Source organism: Lissotriton vulgaris, chromosome 6 (assembly GCF_964263255.1).
Source record: "Lissotriton vulgaris chromosome 6, aLisVul1.2, whole genome shotgun sequence".
NCBI lineage: Eukaryota > Metazoa > Chordata > Amphibia > Caudata > Salamandridae > Lissotriton > Lissotriton vulgaris.
This window is the reverse complement of record NC_141694.1, coordinates 1,754,570,208-1,754,593,044: the sequence shown is the minus strand read 5'-3', so window position 1 is coordinate 1,754,593,044 and position 22,837 is coordinate 1,754,570,208. Positions and strand designations below refer to the sequence as shown.

Below are 22,837 nucleotides of genomic sequence, written 5' to 3'. Positions count from 1 at the left end.
TCGTAACCACACTGAATCACTCCACTGCAACGACAAACGATTAGACACTGCCCCCCCCACCCCAAGTCAAACATACAAAGTTCTTACAGTGGTTAACCAAATCAGCTAAACTTCAAAAAAGCAAAACCTTTTATTATGCCACGGATAGTTCAGCAACTCCTAGCCCATGGCCTAGCAACCTGAAGTAGTGTAAATTTATCAAAATCATAGAAAGTGAAAGAAATGACAGACCTGTGGTCTCTCCGGTACTTACATCTCCAGGATCCGGTCCCCTCGTCGGACACCGTGCGGTCGGCAGCACCCCCTGCCAGAACGGCACAAACGTGCTGGAGCGGCACATACGGCTGTCCTCCAATGCTCCTCAGCTTGCCGCCCTCGCTCACCTGCCCGCGCACATTGAAGCCTTAACCTGAGTCTGAGTTTAGGATGCGGACTAAGCGAGGGCCATGACCACCCATTTTCCCCCCGTTCCTCTGCGGACCGTCCACCTCCTTGTCTGCCATCTTCACTTGAGCAGCGGCGGTTTGTTTCAGGGGCAGACTGGAAAAGAGGCCGCCAGACTAACACCAGCTGCTGAAACGCCGTAAAGAAAGTGAAAGAGCTCCGAAGCGCTGTGCCCGCACAGCAAACGCGTGCACATCTTGTGCTGAAATGCCGCAGGGAGGGAATGCGAAAGTGTGCCTTGGGCCTGATGGAGACAAGGAGGCTGCGAGCAAGAGGGAAAGCAAAAGCGTGCCATGTCGTGAGCATGCACATCGGCTGTCCGGGCTCAAGCGGACATTGCCAGAGAAGACACGCTGTGAGCGTGCACATCGGCTGTCTGGGCAAGTGCACATCTCCTGGCCTCCTTCGGCAACCAAGTCGACGACAATAGAACTCGCCAAGGCGAGCAGCGCATGCACTGCGTCGCTAGGCGAGACCTAAAACGGAAAGAAATCCGTTTACCCCTGTTGCCACTCATTTCATAAACAAAGAATGAAACAGAGATCACAGTCCTTTTTATATCCGACCTGGTCAATAAACTCGCAGAAACATGAGCCAGCACCAGTTTTAGAAACAGCTCATGCTTATCTGGGCGTGTGAGAATAGCGTATATGTAGAACCAAGGGTGTTGATCTCAGAGACGGACGATACACCCAGAAAGGTATCTAAGTCTTGCCAATAGCGCTTGGAGCCCCCAGCCTTGCTCAGGTGCACAGGCTGGCTGTCCCAAACACCTGCTTGTGCCTACTTTGCACTTCCACTGGAATCTTGTAGCCTGAAAAGACTGGTTCACGAGAGTAATTAATGATTGCATTCTATGCCTCCACAGTGGCTGCTAATTAAATGTTATGGCACTGCCTTGTGATGAAAACAGCTGTCAACTGCCCACCCATCGATTATGTTAAGGAACAGGTATGGGCTTATAGCGAGAGAAAAAAGCTGTAAATGCACTCAAAAGAGGGCTCTAAGGGACTACGACCCAATGTTTCCGATCTGACATTGACTGCTTCGGTGTGCTTTCGGCCTCTGCCCCGCACTTTCAATGTACTTTGAAGGAAAACAACAAGAACTACTGCCTGCAATTAATGGAAGGTCTCAGGAACAGGATCTGTAAGGTGAGTCCATCACCTCTTCACTTGTACAATAGAAGAAGTTACTTACCTTCAGCAACAATTTATCTGTTACAGGCATATTCTAGTTGTAAGACCTTACATTTAGAATGTTCCCCAGTTATCAGTCTGGATCTGGAGATTTTTCATCAGCAGTACCCCTGCGTGTCGGCAGGCGGCGTCGGTTAGCTCCATCACCGTCATCCTGGGTGCAAGAATGATGTTGCAGGACCTACATAAAACCTGTCCGTGTGCGCGGATGTCGGTTCTTAACATGACTTTCCCACCAGAAGCAGTTGGTGCGTCAAAACTAAGGGGCTTTACAGGAGTACCTATCCCTAGAAATCAGAGCAGGGAAGATGGTTGGGGAGGTAAGGTACCTACAACTAGAATATATCTCTATCAAAAACATTGTTACTGAAAATAAGTAACTTGTTCATCTGATGTTGACTTCTAGTTGTAGATTCCTTACCTTTAGAATAGATACCCCAGTAATACCAGCCCCGGAGGAGGGTCTGCAAACCAAGATCGCACGAGGAAGTTCTAGAGGATAGAACGGGCAAAGTACCTGTACCTCCGGACTTGGCTTTCCAGGCAGTAGTGTCCGGTAAATATGTGCAGGGATGCCCACGTTGCCGCCTTACAGATATCCAGGACTGGGACTCCGCATGCTAACGCTGTGGTTGCCTGCTGTTGCTTTAGTCAAGTGAGCAGTTAACCCACCAGGAGGTTCCTTCTTTGCCAATGTGTAGCACATTTTAATGCAGAGGACAACCTATTGAAAAATGGTCCTTTTCTGTACTGCCCGACCTTTCTTGGCAACCACATAGCCAAAGAAGAGTTGTTCATCCACCCGGAAGTCTTTGGAACGATCAAGATAAAAAGACAACGCACGTTTTAGGTCTAGGCGGTGGAGTCTCTCCTCTTTCTTGGAGGGTTGCAGGGGCATGTAAAAGGTGGGCAAATTGATGGATTGTCCCACATGAAGAGGCGTGACCACCTTAGGGAGGAACAAAGCTTTTGTTCAGAGCACCACTTTATCTGGACGGACGGAACAAATAGTGAGTCTTGGAAGGCAGAGGCTAAAGCTTGCTAACTCTGTGAACAGAGGTGATAGAAATGAGGAAAGCAGTCTTAAGGGTCGGAAGCCTGAGAGGGCAATTATGAAGAGGCTCTAAAGGAGCACATATAAGAAAGATTAAAACCAAATTTAAATCCCTTTGGGGCATTATGAAAGGAGACAGAGGAAACAAGTGATTAAGGCTCTTCAGAAACCTATTGGCAATGGGAGAATTAAATAAAGAGGACTCAGACATGAAGAGATAGTAGAAAGAGAAGCCTTAAGGGTGCCCAAAGAAGAGCCTTGCTGGGCAAAAGAAAGTATGTACAACAGAACTTCTGAGAGAGGAGCAGAGAGTGGATCAACAGCTTTTGCTGCGAACCATGTCACAAATTTGTTCCATCTACAGGCGTATACCGATTTAGTGGAGGGACGCCTGGCTGTCAAGATGACATCACAGACTTTGGGTGGAAGGTCGAAAGCTGTCAAGTGTAGCCGTTCAATCTCCACGCAAGGAAGTGGAGACTGGACAGGTTTGGGTGAAGAACCGTCCCCTGCTGCTGTGACAACAGATCCTTCCAAAGGGCCAGGCTGACCGGAGGATTGATGGCCATTATCTGGTCGGAATACCAGACTCTTTTTGCTCAATAAGGAGCCACAAGAATGACTTGAGGCCGGTCATGCTTTATCCTCCTGAGCACTCTGAGTGAATGCCATCTTGGAAACTCCAACGTGTAATACTGCTGACATTGCGCATTCTCTTCAGAGGCTAACCGATCTAACCAAGGCTATCCCCACTGCTGAAAGAGGCCCTACGCCACCTCTGGATGGAGACGCCATTTGTGATTGACCAGGCATAGACTGCTGAGCTAGTCCACTCTGGCATTCAGGGAACCCGCCAGGTGGTGAACCATCAGGGATATGCCCAGATGTTCCAGCTATGTCCAGAGGCACAGAGCCTCCTGACAAAAAGTCCACGACCCCACCACGCCCTGTTTGTTGCAGTACCACAGGGCAGTGGTGTTGTCCGTAAACACTTGCACCACTTTCCCTTTGAGAGAGGAAGGAATGACTTCAGTGCCAGTCTGATCTATGGGGACATGACTCTGCTGGAGACCAGACCACTCTGATCACTGCTTCTCACAGGTGGCCGCAACATCCTAAGAGTGATGCATCCGTCACCACCGTCAGATCTGGTTGGGTAAAGAAGAGGGATCTGCCTCTGACCCAATCTTGGTATGTTACCCACCACTGCAGTTGATGGACAGTTCCCTTCGAGATCTGGATTTGGTCAGAAAGATTCTGAACAACACAGAAGGCAGCCAGAGCATCCAAAGCGGCACCACCCAGAGTAAACACTTATCAAAAAGGAGAACACTGCCCATCTCGATGGTAAGCTGCACATTTACCACAAAGTTAGATACCATTTTTACAGAGATAGAGAGGCAAAAAAGCAAGTCCTAGTGTTTTATACTACAGTATAACAAATGCTCATAGAATTTGAGTCTTGGAATATTGTTTCATCTTTATTATGTCTTTCAAATGACAGCACAGCCAATGTGTTTCACCTTACAAAAGGCTTCATCAGGGCAAAAGTTGATCTACTCAGAATCACAGGGATCTTCTAAGTGTAGTGTATGGTCAAAGGACAAAGAATATACAAGCACAGGCAAGTCAGTGCTAAGATCGTAAATACAAAATCAAAAATGAGAGGGCCATCGTGTGAGCCTTCTTAGAGTCAAAATTCAGCTTACGTGAGAAAGTAAAAGGCACCTTGGTTCCTAGTTCCCAGAACAAAATCGAATCTAATTGGTTGGTATCCAAGATGCCTTGCACAAAGCAGAAGATGATACAGAAGACTGTTTCAGTGACCAATATGGCACCCTGTGGATGAGAACAAACCTGGAAGTGAGGTGACGAACAAGATACTTACCTTCGGTAACGATAAGAAACAGTAGTTAGTATTAGATTCCTTACCTTAGAATATCCCCAGGCGTCAGTCTGGATCCGTAAACTTTTGCGTAGCAGTACCCCTGCACGTCGGTAGGCGTCGTCTGCAGGCGTCCCCTGCGGCTCCGCGTCCGTCGTCGGCGTCGTGATGACGTTGCTGGAGTATATAGACGCCGCCTCCGCGCGCTGACGTCAGTTCTTTGTACACAGCTTTTCCGCGCCACAACACGCAGAGCCATGTGAGAACCAACAATGGTGCCAACCGTAACTAGGGCCCTGAAAGGGATGTCCTTAACCCTAGGTATCAGTTCGCAGAACTGGGAGGATGGGTGGGGCGGTAAGGAATCTAATACTAACTACTGTTTCTTACAGATATATCGTTACCGAAGGTAAGTAACTTGTTCATCTGAAAGAAACAGGTTAGTATTAGATTCCTTACCTTAGAATAGATACCCCAGCAATACCAACCCCGGTGGTGGGTCTGCGAACCAATACAATCCTACACCAGAAAGTCCTGGAGAACAGAACGGCCAAAGACTGGCAGTAGTGCCTCGCAAAAGTGTGCAGCGAGGCCCACGTAGCCGCCTGGCAAATGTCCTGCAAAGGGACTCCCCGGCCCAGGGCAGTAGTAGCCGTCGTGGCCCGAGTGGAATGGGCCCTCAGCCCAACAGGAGGCTCCTTCCGAGCCAAAGAGTAGCACGCTTTGATGCACAGAACGACCCACCGAGAGATGGTCCGTTTATGCACCGCCCGTCCCTTCTTCGCACCCACGTAGCCAACAAACAGTTGGTCATCCACCCGGAACTGGCATGTGCGATCCATATAAAATGAGAGCGCACGTTTTGGGTCCAGACGATGGAGCCGCTCTTCATCCTTTGAAGGATGCGGAGGCAGGAAGAAGGAGGGTAAGGTGATGGACTGCCCGATGTGAAAAGCAGAGACTACTTTGGGCAGGAAAGAAGGTCTAGTTCTCAGAACCACCTTGTCTGGATGAATGGACATGAAAGGAGGTTTGACAGAAAGAGCCTGGAGCTCACTCACTCTCCTGGCAGAGGTGATGGCAACCAGGAAGGCCGTCTTTAAAGTCAGGAGACGTAGAGGACAGGAATGAAGTGGCTCAAAGGGAGCACACATCAGGAAGGTCAGAACCAGGTTCAAGTCCCACTGAGGCATCACAAACGGAACAGGTGGATACATGTGTGTGATGCCCTTCAAGAATCTTGTTACAATAGGGGACTTGAACAAAGAAGGTTGATCAGGCAGCCTCAGAAAGGCCGAAAGGGCAGAAAGGTAGCCCTTGATAGTGCCCAGAGCAGAGCCCTGCTGGGCAAGAGAGAGAAGAAAGAGGAGAACCTCGGAAAGAGGGGCAGAAAGAGGGTCCACAGCCTTTGCTGTGCACCATGCCACAAATCTGTTCCACCGGCAGGCGTATACCGACTTAGTGGAGGGATGCCTGGCTGCCAGAATCACATCACAGACTTCAGGAGGCAAGTCGAATGGCCTCAACTGTCGCCGCTCAATCTCCACGCATGGAGGTGGAGGCTGGACAGGTTCGGGTGGAGGACCGTCCCCTGCTGCTGCGACAGAAGGTCCTCCTGAAGGGGCAGGCGGATCGGGGGACCGACTGACATGCTGAGTAGCTCGGGATACCAGTACCTTTGAGCCCAGTCCGGAGCCACAAGGATGACTTGGGCCCGGTCTCGCCTGATCTTCTTCAGCACTCTGGGCAGAAGTGGTATAGGCGGAAAGGCGTATAACAGACCGCAACTCCACTCATGCCGAAAGGCGTCGCCGTGCGAGTGCCGTCTTGGAAACTCCAACGCGCAGAACTGATGACATTGCACGTTCTCTTCTGTGGCGAATAGATCTAACCAAGGCTCTTCCCATCGCAGAAAGAGGCCTTGCACCACATCCGAGTTCAGACGCCATTCGTGATCCATCGAGCACCGACGGCTGAGTTCGTTCGCCCTGGCGTTCAGAGAACCTGCCAGGTGTTGAACCATCAGAGTCACGCCCTGATGTTCCAGCCACTGCCAGAGGCGTAGAGCCTCCTTGCAAAGGGTCCACGACCCCACCCCGCCTTGTTTGTTGCAGTACCACATGGCGGTGGTGTTGTCCGTGAACACCTGCACTACACTCCCGCTGACAAAGGGGAGGAATGCCTTCAGTGCCAGACGAATCGCCCGTTGCTCCAGCAAGTTTATATGGAGCCGGGACTCCGCCGGAGACCAGATGCCTCTGATCTCCGCCTCTCCCAAGTGGCCTCCCCAGCCCTGGAGGGACGCGTCCGTCACAACAACGTGCTCCGGTTGGGGAAGGGAGAGGGATCTGCCTCTGACCCAATCGCGGTCCGTAAGCCACCACTGCAGTTGTCTCGCAGTGCCCTCCGAGATCAGGACATGGTCGGACAAGTTGCCCTGATGCTGGGCCCACTGAAACTTCAGGTCCCACTGCAGAGCCCGCATCCGCCACCGGGCGTGATGCACCAGAAGGATGCAGGAAGCCATGAGTCCCAACAGCCGCAGCGTCAACCTGACCGAAACCCGGGATAACGGCTGAAAGATGGGAATCAAAGCCTGTATATCCTGGACCCGCCGTTCCGGAGGATAAACCTGAAACTGCGCCGAGTCAAGAACCGCTCCGATGAAAAGGAGCTTTTGAGAGGGACACAGGTGTGATTTCGGCACATTGATGGAAAACCCCAGCTCGTGCAGGAGGTCTGCCGTCATCTGAAGGTGGTGAACGACTGTCTGGGGCAAGCCCGCCTTCAACAACCAGTCGTCTAGGTAGGGGAAGACTGAAACCCCTAACCTGCGCAGATGGGCTGCGACCACCGCCATCACCTTTGTGAACACCCGTGGGGCGCTGGTAAGGCCGAAGGGGAGCACGATAAACTGAAAGTGCTCGTGGCCTACCGTGAACCGCAGGTAACGCCGGTGGGCCGGCAGGACGGGGATGTGAAAATACGCATCCTGCAAGTCCAACGCTACCATCCAGTCTCGCGGGTCTAGAGCAGCCAAGACCTGAGCCAAAGTCAACATCTTGAACTTCTCCTTCCGGAGGAAGCCGTTGACGTTCCTTAGATCCAAGATAGGACATAGGCCCCCTTTGTCCTTCTTGGGCACCAGAAAGTAGTGGGAATAGCAACCACGTCCTACTTCTGGCCCAGGAACGCGCTCGATGGCCCGCTTGACCAAGAGGGCCGTAACTTCCTCCTGCAGAAGTGTCAAGTGGTCCCCCGACACACGGTGGTTCTGCGGTGGCATGGCTGGAGGAGTGGTCTCGAAGGGGAGGGAGTAGCCCCTTCGGACGAGCTGCAGCACCCACCTGTCCGATGTTATTGTGCGCCAGTGGGAGAGGTGATGGCGAACCCTGCCACCCACCGGCGTCACATGGGCCTGAAAGCACGGACTAGGAGGATTTAGTGGCGGATGCTGCGGGGGGAGGTGTGGTCTGACCTCGCCGCTGTCCCCGACCGCCACCCCGGCGGTTTCCACGGCCGCCACCGCGTTGATAAGTCTGTTGCGGCGCGTGGCTGGCAGCACGTGTGGGACCGCCCCTTCCTTGGCCACGAAAGGAGCGAAAGGAACCCGTTTGCTGGCGCTGGGTCGAGAGACCCAAGGACTTGGCCGTGACCCTGGAGTCCTTGAAGCGCTCCAGCGCGTGGTCCGCTTTGTCGCCAAACAGGCGACTGCCATCAAACGGCATGTCCATCAATGCATTCTGGACATCTGCCGAGAAGTTGGCAGATTTCAGCCAGGCATGGCGACGGATCGCCACCGTCGTGGACATCGCTCTGCCCAGTGAGTCGGTCGGATCAAGACCACACCTGATGGAGTATCTTGCTTCGTCTCGGCCTTCAATCATAACCTTGCCGAGCTTAGCCCGTACCTCCGGTGGGCATTCAGGCAGCAGGTCGCGACCGTATCCCACAGAGAGTGGGTGTAGCGGCCCAAGAGGCATACGGTGTTGCAAGACCGCAGTCCCAGACTCAGGGACGAAAAGACCTTCTTACCATACTGGTCGTACCTCTTAGATTCCCGGTCGGGCGGGGCAGACGGGAATGCGGTCTGGGAAGTCGAGGCCTGGATCACCAGACTCTCAGGGGTGGTATGGGTGGACAAGAATGTAAATGTAAATGTAAATGTAAATGTAAATGTATTGCGATTTATATAGCGCACGTATCACCCGAAGGCATCAAGGCGCTTGCCTTGGGAACCCGTCCTGGTATTCCCCTGTGAGATAACCCCAGCAGGGTATCCACAAGGTGAAAGCCAGGCATCCCGCCGCGAGGGGCCGTAGTGGAGATTAAGCAAGCTATTGCCCAGAGTCGCTGAGTGTGAACCCGTGAGTCGAGTAGGCACCGGAACGAGAATTATCGAGTCCGTAGAATTTTTGAGCCCAAGACCCGCTGAGGCGGGTAATTGAACCCTGGTCCAGGACCGATCTCAGCTTCCGGGTCTGCTGCCTCTAAACCCTGAGCCACACTTCTCCACAAGAACTTGGGGTCATCCGTACACGGACGGTGGCGTCTGGCCACGTTCCTATCAACAGGCGAACCTGAAGCGGGCCTGGACCACGTGCCCAAAAGAACGTCAGTCAAGGCCGAGGGCAACCCCGATGGAATCGGCGCCGGAGAGGCCGGTTGACCAGCCGGCGTCGATCCCATAGGCCCCTGCGGTGCCGGGGCCGGAGCCGTCGGCGGCGCCGGGCCGGAGCACCCGACGGCGTCGAGGCAGGAGCACCCGACCCGCTAGGGCCCCCGGACGGGACCACAGGGCCCGAAGGCCCCGTCGGAGAAGACAGATTCCTCATGGCCATGAGGAACTCCTCTATCTCCTCAGGCGTCGCGCCTTGCCCAGGGACCGCAGGGTATGGAGCAGGCTGCGCCGGTGGCTCACGCGGAGCCGTGGGGGTGGGGTCACCCGAACCCCTGGCCGCATCGGCGAGCGTCGGGGGGAGTCGGAGGTACGATGACGATGCCCCGACTTCTTATGTTTCTTACCTGAGGAACCAGAGGAATGGTGACAACTCCCGGAGCGCTCGTGACGGCTCCGCGACCGCTCCCTCGAACGCTCCCTTGACCTCCGGCCGGGCCGGGACCGCTCCCGACGCGGGGCCGACACCCAGAGCTCGAGCAGCTTGAGGGACCGCTCCCGCCTAGCTTTATTCGTCAAGGCCCGACAATCGACCCAGGCGTCCACGTCGTGGTCGGGGCCCAGGCACCGGAGGCAGAGTCGGTGATGGTCCGTGACCGACATCGCACGGTCACAGTCATCACAGTTCTTAAAACCAGGCATCCTACCGGCACCGTAGAAGAATCAAGGATTCAAGAAAAAACTTGGTCAAAGACTGGAGTACTGCACTTCTCGGATCTGCGCTAACTGGCGCGGAAAAAAGAAGAACTGACATCAGCGCGCGGAGGCGGCGTCTATATACTCCAGCGACGTCATCACGGCGCACGACGCCGACGACGGATGCGGAGCCGCAGGGGACGCCTGCAGACGACGCCTACCGACGCGCAGGGGTACTGCTACGCAAAAGTTTCCGGATCCAGACTGACGCCTGGGGATATTCTAAGGTAAGGAATCTAATACTAACCTGTTTCTTTCAGATGTTGGATACTTGATAACGTATCTCAGATGGTTGTCTAGTCCATCTTGGATACAAACCAATCAGATTTGATGTTGTTCAGGGAACTAGGAACAAAGGTGCAATTTACTTTCTCACATACACTGAATTTTGACTCTAAGAAGGCTCACACGTTCAGCCGTCTCATATTCAATTTTGTATTTAGGATCGGAGTACTCACTTGCCTGTGCTTATGTATTTTCTGTCCTTTGACCATACACTTAGAAGATCCCTGTGATTCTCAGTGGATCAACGTTTGCCCTGATGAAGCTTTTTGTAAGATGAAAAAGTGTTGGCTGTGCTGTCATTTGAAAGACATATTTAAGATAAAACAATATTCCAAGACTCAGGTTCTATGAGCATTTGTTATACTGTAGTATAAGACACTTGGACCTGCTTCTGGAGCCTCTCTAGCTCTGTAAAAAAGAAAAGTCTGAAAGATTCTCCTGATGATGCGCCCACTAAAACTTCAGGTCCCAATGCAGAGCCCGCATTTGCCATGATCTACCAGTAGGATACAGGAGGCCATGAGGCCATTCTCACTGAAATCCGGGATAGAGGCTGAAACATCAGTATCATAGCCCAGATATCCCAGACTCGATGTTTGGGAGGATAGGCTCTAAACGGCAATGTGTCCAGAATCGCTAGGTGTGACTTCGGCACGTTGATAGTGAACCCCAGAGAGTGTAGGAGGCCACACGCAGTCTGGAGGTGGGAGACAACAGCCTACTTTTGTAAAGACTCGAGGGCACTAGTAAGGCAAAAGGAGAGTATGGTGGACTGAAAGTGCTCGTGGTCCACTGTGAACCGTAAGCAACATTTGTGGGCAGGCAGGACAGGGATATGGAAATAAGCGTCATGCAAGTCCAACGCTACCATCCAGTCTCCTGGGTCAAGGGCAGAAAGGACCTGGGCCAAAGTGAACATTTTGAACTTCTCCTTACGAAGAAGTTGATGGTCCAGAGGTCTATGATAGGATGAAGGCCGTTGTACTCTTTGGGCACCAGAAAGTAGTGGGAATAACAACCACATCCTATTTCTGGCAGAGGGTCCCTCTCTATGGTTTCTTGGCCAAGAGAGACGTAACTTCCTTGCAGAGAAGTGACAAATGATTCTCCGATATACAGCCTTAAGAGGGTGGCATAGAGGGATGGGTAGCTTTGAAGGGGAGGGATTTACCCTTCGGACCATCTGCAGAACCCACCTATCTGATGCAATGGACTTCCAGCGTAGGTGGTGATGGCGAATCCTGCCATCGACTGGCCGATGATGGGACTGAAATGCCAGACTAGCAAGTTTGGAGGCGGTGGTAGAGGGGGGAAAGGGTGGACTGCCCCACCCGCTGGCTCCTTGCCCCATGAGGACGCTGAGTCCCACATCCGCGGCCACACAGAGGCCGGACAGCTTGCATGAGTCTGTGGCAGGACAGGACATGGCTGGGCATCCCTTCCATAGCCACTGAAGGCAGATTGAGGGGGATGGGTTGTAGCCGTGTGGCCGGAGGATCTGGCCATAGCTCGAGATTCCTTGAAGCGCTCAAGCGCCGAATCTGCCTTGTCACCAAAAAGGCAGTGTCCTCAAAGGGCATGTCAATCAAAGTAGCTTGGATATCCCCAAAAAAGCCAGAAGTAGCATTTTAATGCAACAGAAGAGGCAACCTTTCTGTCTAGTGAGTCGGTGGTGTCCAATCCCTAACGAATACTGAATTTGGAGGCATCTCTCTTGTTCAGAACTGCCTGGGAGAGAATGGCCTGTGCCTCCTCTTGACACTGAGGCAGCACCTCTGCAACTGTATCCCAAATTGTATGGGATGATCGGCCTAAGAGGCAAGCAGTATTCACCGACCGCTATGCCAAGCTGGAGGAAGAAAACATCCTCTTCCCACGATGGTCCAGGTTCTTAGATTCCCTAACGGGGGTACAGAAGATGAGGCGTGGACAACCAAGCTCTCAGGGGAATGGTGTTGTGTAAGGTATGGTGGGTCACCCGGAGCGGGGCGATGGCAGCGGGCGATTGTCCTATTCATAGGAGCCCCTGCGCTGGGTCAGGGCCAAGTGCCCAGAAGGACGTCAGTGAGGGTTTCATAAAAGGGCAAAAGAGGGTCGGAAGTAGAAGCCACGGGCTAAAGCACCTCTGTCTTGACTGTCACTGAAGGAAGCTCGAGGCTAAGGACCTCCGCTGCACTTCTCACCACCACTGCGTAGGAAGCCCCCTCCTCTGTAGCCACAGTAGGACAAAGCAAGCCAGTGTCAGGGGAAATGTCCAACCCACTCGCCTCTCCCAGGTCCATCAGCCAGGCCATGGGGTCTTAGAGCTGGTCAGTTAAAGGGTCCAACCCCTCCCAGTCTTCTTTACCACCTCGTGGCACAAAACCAACACCTGGAGTGAGCACAGTGACAAAATTCCCTTCCGACGTTAGAACAGACGTCCATTGACACCGGTCCGGGTCCGTGTCCACGGCAGGGATGAGGATGTTGTCAACGCCGACCGGGGGCATGGTCAGTGTCAGGAGTGTCACGGCCGGGATCGACGTCAGGGAAGGTCAATGTGGAACGACTGATGTCGGTCCGGATCGGCTAAGGCCAACTGACTCTGCAGGGCCCGAGGCGCACCAGCGGAGCCGCACAGTCCAAAGAGGAGGTGCAAGGCCTCAGAATTGTCTCAGTTAGGCAGGAGACGCTCTGGCTCCCCAAAAGGGTGGGAAGTGCGGAGTCATCTCAGAAGTAGGCAGTAGGGACCAAGGCCCACAGCGACGACGCCCTGAGTCCGGCTTCGCGTCAGCCGACGGACAGGGCGAAGTCGAAGAACGCCTACGTTTCTTCGACTTCTTCTTATGCTTACCCGTTCAACCCAAAGATTTTGGATGGGACTCTGTGACCGCCCTCAAGACCTTCCTCTGGACCAAGAACAGGAGCGACGTGGAGTCGAGCGCCAGCCTCCAACAGCTTTTGGGGCTGCTCGTGTAAAGCATTCGGATTCATGGCCCGGCACTCTGAGCATGACTTTGGGTCGTGGTCGCTTTGCAAGCACTAGAGACAGACAAGGTGCGGATCAGTCATGGACATCGCCTTGTTGCAGGATTTGCAGGCCTTGAAACCGGGGGACGGCTAAAAGTCACCAGGAGTCCAAGACTCAGAAAAAACTTTGACAAAAGTTGAAAAAAGGTTATCCAAAAAATGGCTAAGGGGTAGCTCTCTTTGGATTTGGGCTTAGACTGGTGCGGACAAAGAAACAACTAAAATCAGCACGCTTGGGCGTCGTCAATGTAGATACTGCAACGTTATTCCCGCACCCACAATGCAGACAATAGACGCAGAGCTGACCGGCGCCACCTACCAACCTGCAGGGGTACTGCTGAAGAAAAATCTCTGGATCCAGACTTAGGCCTGGGGGAAATTCTAAAGGTAAGAAATATACAACTAGAAGTCTCTATCAGATTGAAGAATTCACATGACGTCGTACTGTGCTTAAGCCATAACTGTTATTGTTCTTTTCATTAAATGTATTTAAATCAAAAAAATTAAGTTTTTGATTCATAGGGAACTTCATGAAATATCACTGCCGGCTTGTGTCTGGGAGTGTTCCCACATTGAGGTTATATGGCACTACCCACAAAACAAGAGACTGGACTAGGGTCCCCTCATCAATGAAGGATCAGCTCTTACTCACCCACACTCAAATATACAAAGGTGACTGATAGGCGCTCTGATCAATCGTAATTTCGATCACCTGTACTGCCCTTCCAACCATTCAAAGAACAAGGAGTCTCTCTGTCTCTCTCTCTCACTCTCTCTCGCACACACACATACACCTCTAGCCAATCCATCTGATCACAACTGAAGATGACATCATTCTAATAGCTGACTTTTACTTTTATATGTTTGTTACCAGCATTGGCATACTGCACATCTAGCAGTGGTATAGCATCATAGTGATGAGGACTGTCTGGAACAGAGCTTTCCACAAGCTTACCTTTCCTTGCACTACACAGTCGGATTCACCATATGATAAACTGTTTGGTGTACTCTGCTCTGTTCCATCCTAGTGGTTGTGTTGTGTCCATTGCATGATGTGATGGTCAAGCCTCGTATTCAATCTCAGAGGACTCTGGGTGGTTACATTACATAGGGGGTGGGCAGTTTCAATCGCTGAGCTGTGAAGCTTATCCTACTTCACTCAGAAGAGACAACTGCCTGTTAAATAGGTTTTTTAGTTATTCAGTGTATGGTGCTGCTGGCAATCAGTGTGGTGTTTGTGTGCGTGTAGTTGTGTATACAATTCAGGTCTAATGTATTTTGTTAAGCTTGTAAAGTGGATATCTCTAAAGTATTTAGTGCCTCTGCGAGTAACTTGACAGACTACTCTAACCAAAATGGATGATCCACGCAGACACACTGCAGCCAGTATGTCATTCTAAAAAATCTGTGGACAGAACCCACCAGCCTTACTAGCCATGTTCTTTGACAAAACAAAACCAAAACTCTGGCCCCAGAACCCAACGATCTTACTAGCCATGACCTTTGATCACGCAAAGCCAAACCTTTGGCCACTGAGGAGTCTTACTTACCATGACCTTTGATAAAATGAAGCCAAACTCCTGTCAACTATAAACAGAGCTATGTGTATACAAATGCTTAAAAAATCTATATAGTTTAAAAAAAACTGATAATTTTTCTCAATGCATGGGATTTTCCTTCATGCCTCAAGCACCCCTGGGGCTAGCCAGCCTGATATAAAACGTGTAATACTTTGGTAAGCCATTCATAATCTTTAAAGTAGAGAAAATAAAAACATTTGCAGTCTTATTAACCCCTACTTATGTATAGCCATCGAATTGACTGGCTAATTATATATGTAGACCAAGAAGCCATTTTGGTGATCCTTTATCTGAGGCCAGGGTGCAAATCATAGGTCCTTGAGGGTCGATTCCATTACAGATTCCTAGACTAACCAATAATAAGCTGTGTTTTATGGAGATTAAGTGAAGGTAAATGTATATTTTCATGTAGGTGTATTAACCCCTTGCATGCTGATGACGAACCCCAGCCGTCATGCACTACAGTGCTCGTGTGCTGATGATGGCTGGGGTTCGTCATGGCCCACCCCGGTTCATTTGTTTACAGCACAGGGGCGGAAACGGGCCAGCAGTGAAGGGGTTAAAAACCTAACATGGATCATGCCAATAATAGCCATGGCTATACCTGCTGCGACCAGCCTGCCCATCAGTTAACATATGGTCATCTTACCCAAGATGGTAGCTGTCTGCGTCGTTTTGATGAGCGGCAAGGTACTGTCATATGCCTCTTTGGGAATGTACACCGATCGGTCCTTCAGCTTGTTCTTCTTCAGGATCCGGTGCAGCTCATTCAGCACGCCCACCCACTTGCTCTTCTCACTCTCACTGTCCGCCAGGATCAGGATGGAGCACTTGTTATTGCACGTCGACAGCTGTGACGCTGTGACCTGAGGAGCAAGGGAGAAACCACATTTACACTAACAAAAGACACAATGTGTGTTCTGCTGATGGAGGTATCCACCCAGCAGTCCTTCAAGACCTCCAGACACTGCTACAATGATTGTTTGGCATTACCAAAGAGAACCTATATGTTGTACATCTCTTTGTAGCAAAAAGAACAAAACATGGGCATATGACTACAGTTGCTGAAGAATACTCAATTAATAATCCTACACTACCCGAATTACCTTTTACTGTTAAGTGGAGGAGGTGGATTTTAGTATATTAGCAAGTTCGCTATGCCCAAAGACTTCCAAAGTCTGCATTTTACTTCCCTCACATACATATCATCCAGAAACATCAAAATAACTGTACAACACACACAGATCATAATCTCCTCCTGTATATTACTCCCTCCACTTAACAAAGCTTTACTACGCTAGAGTACCGTACAAAACACAACATCTCATTTTAAGTTAATTGAAGTTTACTTACTCTGAAGATACAGGGAATGTCTTTTCGGTTTGCATGGATAACATCTGAAGCCAGGACAGAACTTACAGAAAAATCTTCATCCCTGACAATGATAAATAATATTACATGGTGAGAAATGCGACTGCAATAGAGTGAGCACAGTGCCATAATAAACACGGATCGCACATATCTCTATGTGAGTATATATATGCAACACATCCTGAACCTTGAGCCAACCTTCTGACATTTTTTATATCCTGGATTGTGTAGCATTGTATCACAAGTGAGAACGAATATGCTACTTACCAGTATGCATCTGTTCTTGGCATGTAGGGCTGCTGACATTCATATCTGTGCATAGATCGCCGCCTAGTGTTGGGTCCGGATGATCGCACATTGTTGTCCTGGAAGAGTCTTCGAAGTATCACGAGATAGGTGGCTCCTCCCCTGGACTATAGTGCACATGGGCATCGACTCCATCCTCAGATTGTTTTTAGCCATTGTGGCAAAGATGGAGTGAAACTCTGTGAATGATGACCATGCTAGAAGTATGTGTGAATGCTGCAGCTGCTACAGGCGCCGGGGAGGAGGGCGGGCAATATGAATGTCAGCAGCCCTACATGCCAAGAACAGATGCTTACTGGTAAGTAGCATATTCGGTTCGAGGCATGTGGGCTGCTGAATTCATATCTGTGCATAGAATTCATAGCAGTCCCTCCATTAACGGCGGCCGCCTGTGCCAGTTGCAGCAGTTTGGAAAAGTGTTTTTAGAACAGCCTGCCCTACAGCTGCCTGCTGTTTGGAGTGCACATCAACACAGTAGTGTTTTGTAAATGTGTGTGTGGTAGACCATGTGGCTGCTCTACATATGTCTTCCAAAGGAATATTTCCAAGGAAAGCCATGGAGGCCCCCAACTTCCTGGTGGAGTGGGCCCGCGTGGAATGATGAGAGTGCGCTTGGCTTTCTGATAGCAGATCTGAATACACTTAACGATCCACCTGGCTATACCAGCCTTGGAAATGGGGTTGCCTATGTGTTGTGGCGAAAAGGCAACAAATAGTTGTTTAGTCTTCCGAAAATCTTTGGTCCTATCAATGTAGTACATTAAGGCCCTCTTGACGTCAAGTATGTGGAGCATCCTCTCCGCAACCGACTCTGGATTTTGGAAGAACACAGGTAGTTCTATAATCTGGTTGATATGGAACTGAGAAACCACCTTAGGAAGGAACTTAGGGTTAGTGCGAAGCACAACCTTGTTGGAATGAATTTGAATAAATGGCTCTTGGATAGTTAGTGCCTGGAGTTCACTAACTCGTCGTAGCGACGTAATCGCTATCAGGAAAGCCACTTTCCATGTCAAGAACTGAATCTCGCATGAATGCAGTGGTTCGAAAGGGGGACCCATCAGCCTGGTGAGGACCACATTTAGGTTCCACTCGGGAGCTGGTGGTGTGCGAGGAGGAATGACTCGTTTGAGTCCTTCCAGAAAGGCTTTAATGGCAGGCACTCTGAAAAGGGAGAGGTGCTGTCTGTTTTGGAGATAAGCAGCCATTGCGGATAGATGTATACGAATGGAAGCATAGACCAGATTACATTTGTACAGATGTAAGAGATAACAAATGATGTGCTGAATAGATGCATCCAGCGGGTTAATGTTGTGGTCTGCACAATAAATGACAAACCGCTTCCATTTTGCCGCATAGCATGCTCTGGTAGTGGGCTTCCTTGCCTCCCTGATTATGTCCATACAGTCAGGAGGTAAGTTGAGGTAGCAAAACTCTAAGACCTCAGGAGCCAGATCGCCAGGTTGAGCTGTTGCGGATCTGGATGCTAAATGTCGCCATGGCTCTGCGTCAACAGCTGGGTGTGAGGCGCAGCCTTTGATGCGGTACCACGGACAGTTCCAGAAACGTTGTGTACCATGGTTGGCGAGCCCACGTTGGAGCAACCAGGATGAGAGTCATCGAGTGCTGCTTCAGCTTGCGTGCCACCAGCGGCATTAGAGGTGCTGGGGGAAAAGCGTACGCAAATTTGCCTGACCAGTTCATCCATATCGCATTGCCCTGCGACTGTGGGTGTGGAAACCTGGCGGCAAAGCTTGGGCATTTGGCGTTTTCCTTTGTGGCGAACAGGTCTATCTCTGGATGATCCCACCTTAGGAAGTACGGGTGGAGTACTGATGGATGTTTCTCCCATTCGTGCATTTGGTGGCTGTACCTGCTGAGCAGGTCTGCCATCTGATTGTCCTTGCCCGGGAAGTGTTCCGCCATGAGGAAGATATTCCTTTGAATGGCCCACTTCCACATGCTCTGAGCCAGATGAGACAACTGTGGAGAGTGTGTACCTCCCTGCTTCTGGATGTAGTACATGGCCGTCATGTTGTCCGTCCGGATCAACACAACTTTGTTGCACATATGTACCTTGAATGCTTTCATTGCCATGAAGATAGCCATCAGTTCTAGAACATTGATGTGCATATTCCTTTGCTGTGGTGTCCATAGTCCCTGCACAGTGTAGTGGAGTACATGAGCTCTCCAACCCTGGAGAGAAGCGTCCGTCGTCAGAATGATCCGTGGCACAGGCTCCTGGAACGGTCGTCCCTTGCAAAGGTTTTGTGGATTTCACCAATGCAGAGAGTTGTATGCACGACCGGTCACCAACACTAGGTCTTTCAACAGTCCGTGAGTCTGAGTCCACTGACGTGCTAAGCACTCCTGAAGCGGACGCATATGTAGTCTCGCGTGCGGGACTATGGAGATGCAGGAGGCCATCATGCCTATCAACTGCATGAACACTCTTGCTGGAAGCGAGTGTTGAGGTCTGAATTTCTGTATCAGCGATTGAATGCTGCTGACCCTCACTGAATGTGGCTGTGCTGTGGCTGCCAGAGTGTTTATCGTCGCACCCAGATACTGCCGTATGTGGGCGGGTTGCAGGTGGGACTTTGGGTAATTCAGTGAGAATCCCAGATCGTGAAGAAGGTGAATGGTGTGGGACATGTGGGCGGCACACTGCTGGGCTGACTTTGCCTGGATGAGCCAGTCGTCCAGATAAGGGTAGACGTGAATGTTTTGTCTCCTTAGGTGTGCCGCCACCGTCGCCAGGCACTTTGTAAACACCCTGGGTGCCCTGGTGACTCCGAAAGGTAGGACCTTGAACTGGTAATGTTGGTTTTGGATGGTGAACCGGAGGTATTTTTTGTGTGACGGGTGCAGCGGAATATGAAAATACGCATCTTTTAGATCTAAAGTTGTGAGAAAATCTCCTTGACTGAGCAACGGTAGGACTTGCTGCAGTGTCAGCATGTGAGAGTGCTCCGACAGAATGTACTGATTGAGGGGTCTGAGGTCCAGTATAGGTCTGAGGGACCCGTCCATTTTTGGTATCAAGAAGTACAGTGAGTAAACTCCTGTGCCTCTTTCTTTTACAGGCACAAGCTCGATTGCCCCTTTTTGCAGCATGATGAGGACCTCCTGCTGCAATAAGTGCAAATGCTCGGCGGACATAGGACGGTGTCTTGGGGGTATGTTGGGTGGAGTGGATATTAACTCCAGACAATACCCGTACTGGATAAGCTGTGTGACCCACCTGTCTGTGGTGATGGACTTCCAGACTGGCAGGAACTGTTGAAGTCTCCCCCCGACAGGTGTTGCGTGGTCAGGGGGCAGTGACAAGGCGTCACTGTTTGTTAGTGGCGGAGGATCTGGAGTTGTTGTTTCCACGACCTCTGCCTTTGGCGCTGTTTCCACGATATCCACCTCTACTTTGTTTGGTGTATGTGGTCTGCGTGCCGCCTTTATAGTACTGTGTGGTTTGGGAGAGCTGGCCTCTGGAAACACCTCTATCACTTGAGCGACGAAAAGAACCACCCCGGAACTGCTGCGACTGTAGAGCCCCCATGGACTTAGCAGTCTCAGTGTCTTTTTTGATTTTCTCCAAGGTGGTGTCCACCTCTGGGTCAAATAGATGATCAGGGTTTACTGTCTGATTTAGAATGGTGGTCCGTATTTCTGGCTTGAACCCGGAGATTCTGAGCCAGGCATGTCGTCTCAGCATGACACTAGTGTTAACAGCTCTGGCCGCGGTGTCTGCTGCGTCCAGTGCACATTTGATAGAAGCATTTGATATGAGCTTCCCTTCTTGGATGAGCATCTCAGCTGCATCTTTGTATTCATCTGGCAGGTGCTGTAACAGGGTCACAAGTGTGTCGTAATGTGCCCTGTCATACCTGGCTAGAAGTGCCTGAGTGTTTGAAATGCGCCAGATATTGGCCGCCTGAGCTGCTACCCTTTTCCCTAATGCCTCAAACACCTTAGATTCCTTATCTGGGGGCGGAGCACCACCCGTTGTTTGTGAATTAGCCCTCTTCCGGGCATTAGAAACCACAAGAGAGTCTAATGGCAACTGTCCCTTAATGTAAGTAGGGTCTCCAGGCGCCGTTTGTACTTCTTTTCAATTCTGGGGTTTATCACCCTGGCTCTTGTAGGCTCCTTAAAGATTTCCCCAGCATGCTTCAAGACACCCTTTAACATAGGCAGAGTCTTGACAGTCCTCTCTGAGATGGAAAAGGTGTCAAAAAGAAAGTCCACTTCAATGGGGTCAGCATGGAGCTGGACGTCATGATTCTTAGCTGCCCTTTCAATGAGGGCATTAAACGCTGCCGAATCCTCAGTAGGCGACGTTTTCACAGCATACCCTTGAGTGTCTGGGGTAGAGTGAGGATCACCTGGGTCAGCAGCAGCAGCAGCCCAGGGTTCATTGGTATCATCTGGATCAGTGTATACAGGATAGCTGTATACATCATTATCACCTTCCCCAGTGTCCACATCTGAATAAGTGGGTGAGACATCATGGCCACGTGGAGATACCGGTTCTACAAGAACAGGTGTCGAAGTAGAATCCTTTTTCTTCTTCAGTGGAATTTTATAGGACTCCATTGGCTGTTCCGGGGCGATTTTCCGCTTATAAAGAGAAAGTCTGCCTGTCTCGGCATCGATAAACTGTTCCTGTTGCTCTTCCAATGAGGATTGTCGATGCTTTATGGCCAGGACCACCGTTGTTGACTTCGGCACCGAGGACACCTTCTCGGGCACGTCGGTGGCCATTTAAGGGGCGAAAGCCTTCGGCACCACTTTCGGCGGCAGCGTGAAGTGGATGGGTGTCGACGTCTTTTGAGGTTTATCGGCAGGCTTCGAAGGTGGAGGATCTTTAGGCCCGATACTTGAGGCCTTGTCCTTGATGCGCTTTAGGGAGTCTGCCACCTGCTTCGAGAATGAGGCAGACGGCTGCGTCAACTCGACGGAATCCTTCGAGGCACCACCAGGCGTGGACTCGTGGGTCGGTCCGCTCTTGGCCTTGTCTTGTCGACGCGGAGGCTCGAGAACCTTCGGATCACCGAGTCCTTTGTCGGTGTCGACTGTCTTCAGCGCCGATTTGTTCGGGTCGACTGCCCTGACCTTTGCTTTAAGCGCGCTAGACTTCGTCTCGACGCCCTTGAGCTGTTTCTTCGGGTCGATAACGCTCTTCTGCTTCGTCGGTGCCGACAGGTCCGAGGACTCCGAGCCGGCCAAAGCAATACGCACTTTTGGTTTTGATGTAGGCAGCAGTGCTTTCACTTGCGTCGAGACCAGAGCTTTTACTTACGGTTTCGATTTAGCAGGTTGCGACTCCTTAGTAATGTCCGAAGCCGAGCCCGAGGGCGGGGCCGTAGAACTTATAGGAAGATTTTGGGTAAGGCCTAGTGGCGATCCCTCGACCTGAGCCTTATGAAGCGTTTCGACCCCAATGTCAGTTTGTGTGCTTAGCTCCTCGCTCAAGCTATCTTCCATGGCCTCAAAGGCCCCGTCGTCATCTCCTACCTCGTCGACGACTTCTTCCGCTTCGAGCATTTCAACATCCGCGTCGTAGTTGGAGTCGACCTCCGACGCGGGATTCGACAGGTTCTCATGAACCTCCCGGTCTGCTCCTTCATCATCCCCGGCATCGAAGATGTCCACAGGCGCCGGTGCAGTCTGCTGGGATTCCTTGCACGCAGCGCGTCGAGGCAGAAGAGTCTTCTTGGATCGAAAACGGGAACAAGCCATGCAGCTGGCTTCATCATGATCCGGCGACAGACACTTGTTGCACACCGGGTGGACGTCGATGTAGGGATACTTGGAGTTGCACACGGGACATCTCTTGAACGGGCTCCGTTCCATGATGGTTCGACGATAAGGCCTCTGGCGTCGACCGGGCCTTCAGCGAAGAAAAGCACGCGGCTCTCCTGGAAATCCGGCTCAGAACTGAGCTGGAAAGAATCGGGCACCGAACGCAAGACTATACCGACGAAAAACTAAAGGCCTTTTGGCCTTAAGAAAACTTTTATATTGATTCCGACTAGAGTAAACCAATATACATCCGAACCCAATGGCGGGAAAAAACAATCTGAGGATGGAGTCGATGCCCATGCGCACTGTAGTCCAGGGGAGGAGCCACCTATCTCGTGATACTTCGAAGACTCTTCCAGGACAACAATGTGCAATCATCCGGACCCAACACTAGGCGGCGATCTATGCACAGATATGAATGTTAGCAGCCCTACATGCCAAGAACAGATGCATACTGGTAAGTAGCATATTCGTTACTTGGGGTGATATTAGGGGTTTTAAGTACAAGGAATTTAAGTACAAGGACAG

General features: G+C 51.1%; 1 protein-coding gene across 2 annotated transcripts in view; it reads right to left on the bottom strand.

Annotated features, from left to right (window-relative positions):
* Positions 1-22,837, bottom strand: part of CDC42BPA (CDC42 binding protein kinase alpha) — a 1,012,118-nt gene that overhangs the window by 106,480 nt on the left and 882,801 nt on the right. For both annotated transcript variants that reach the window (XM_086927989.1, XM_086927990.1), the window contains 2 exons: positions 16,184-16,265; positions 15,480-15,696 (listed from right to left, as the gene is read on the bottom strand). In XM_086927989.1, the coding sequence (XP_086784115.1) occupies positions 15,480-15,696; positions 16,184-16,265 (299 nt within the window). The remainder of the gene's footprint in view (positions 1-15,479; positions 15,697-16,183; positions 16,266-22,837) is intronic.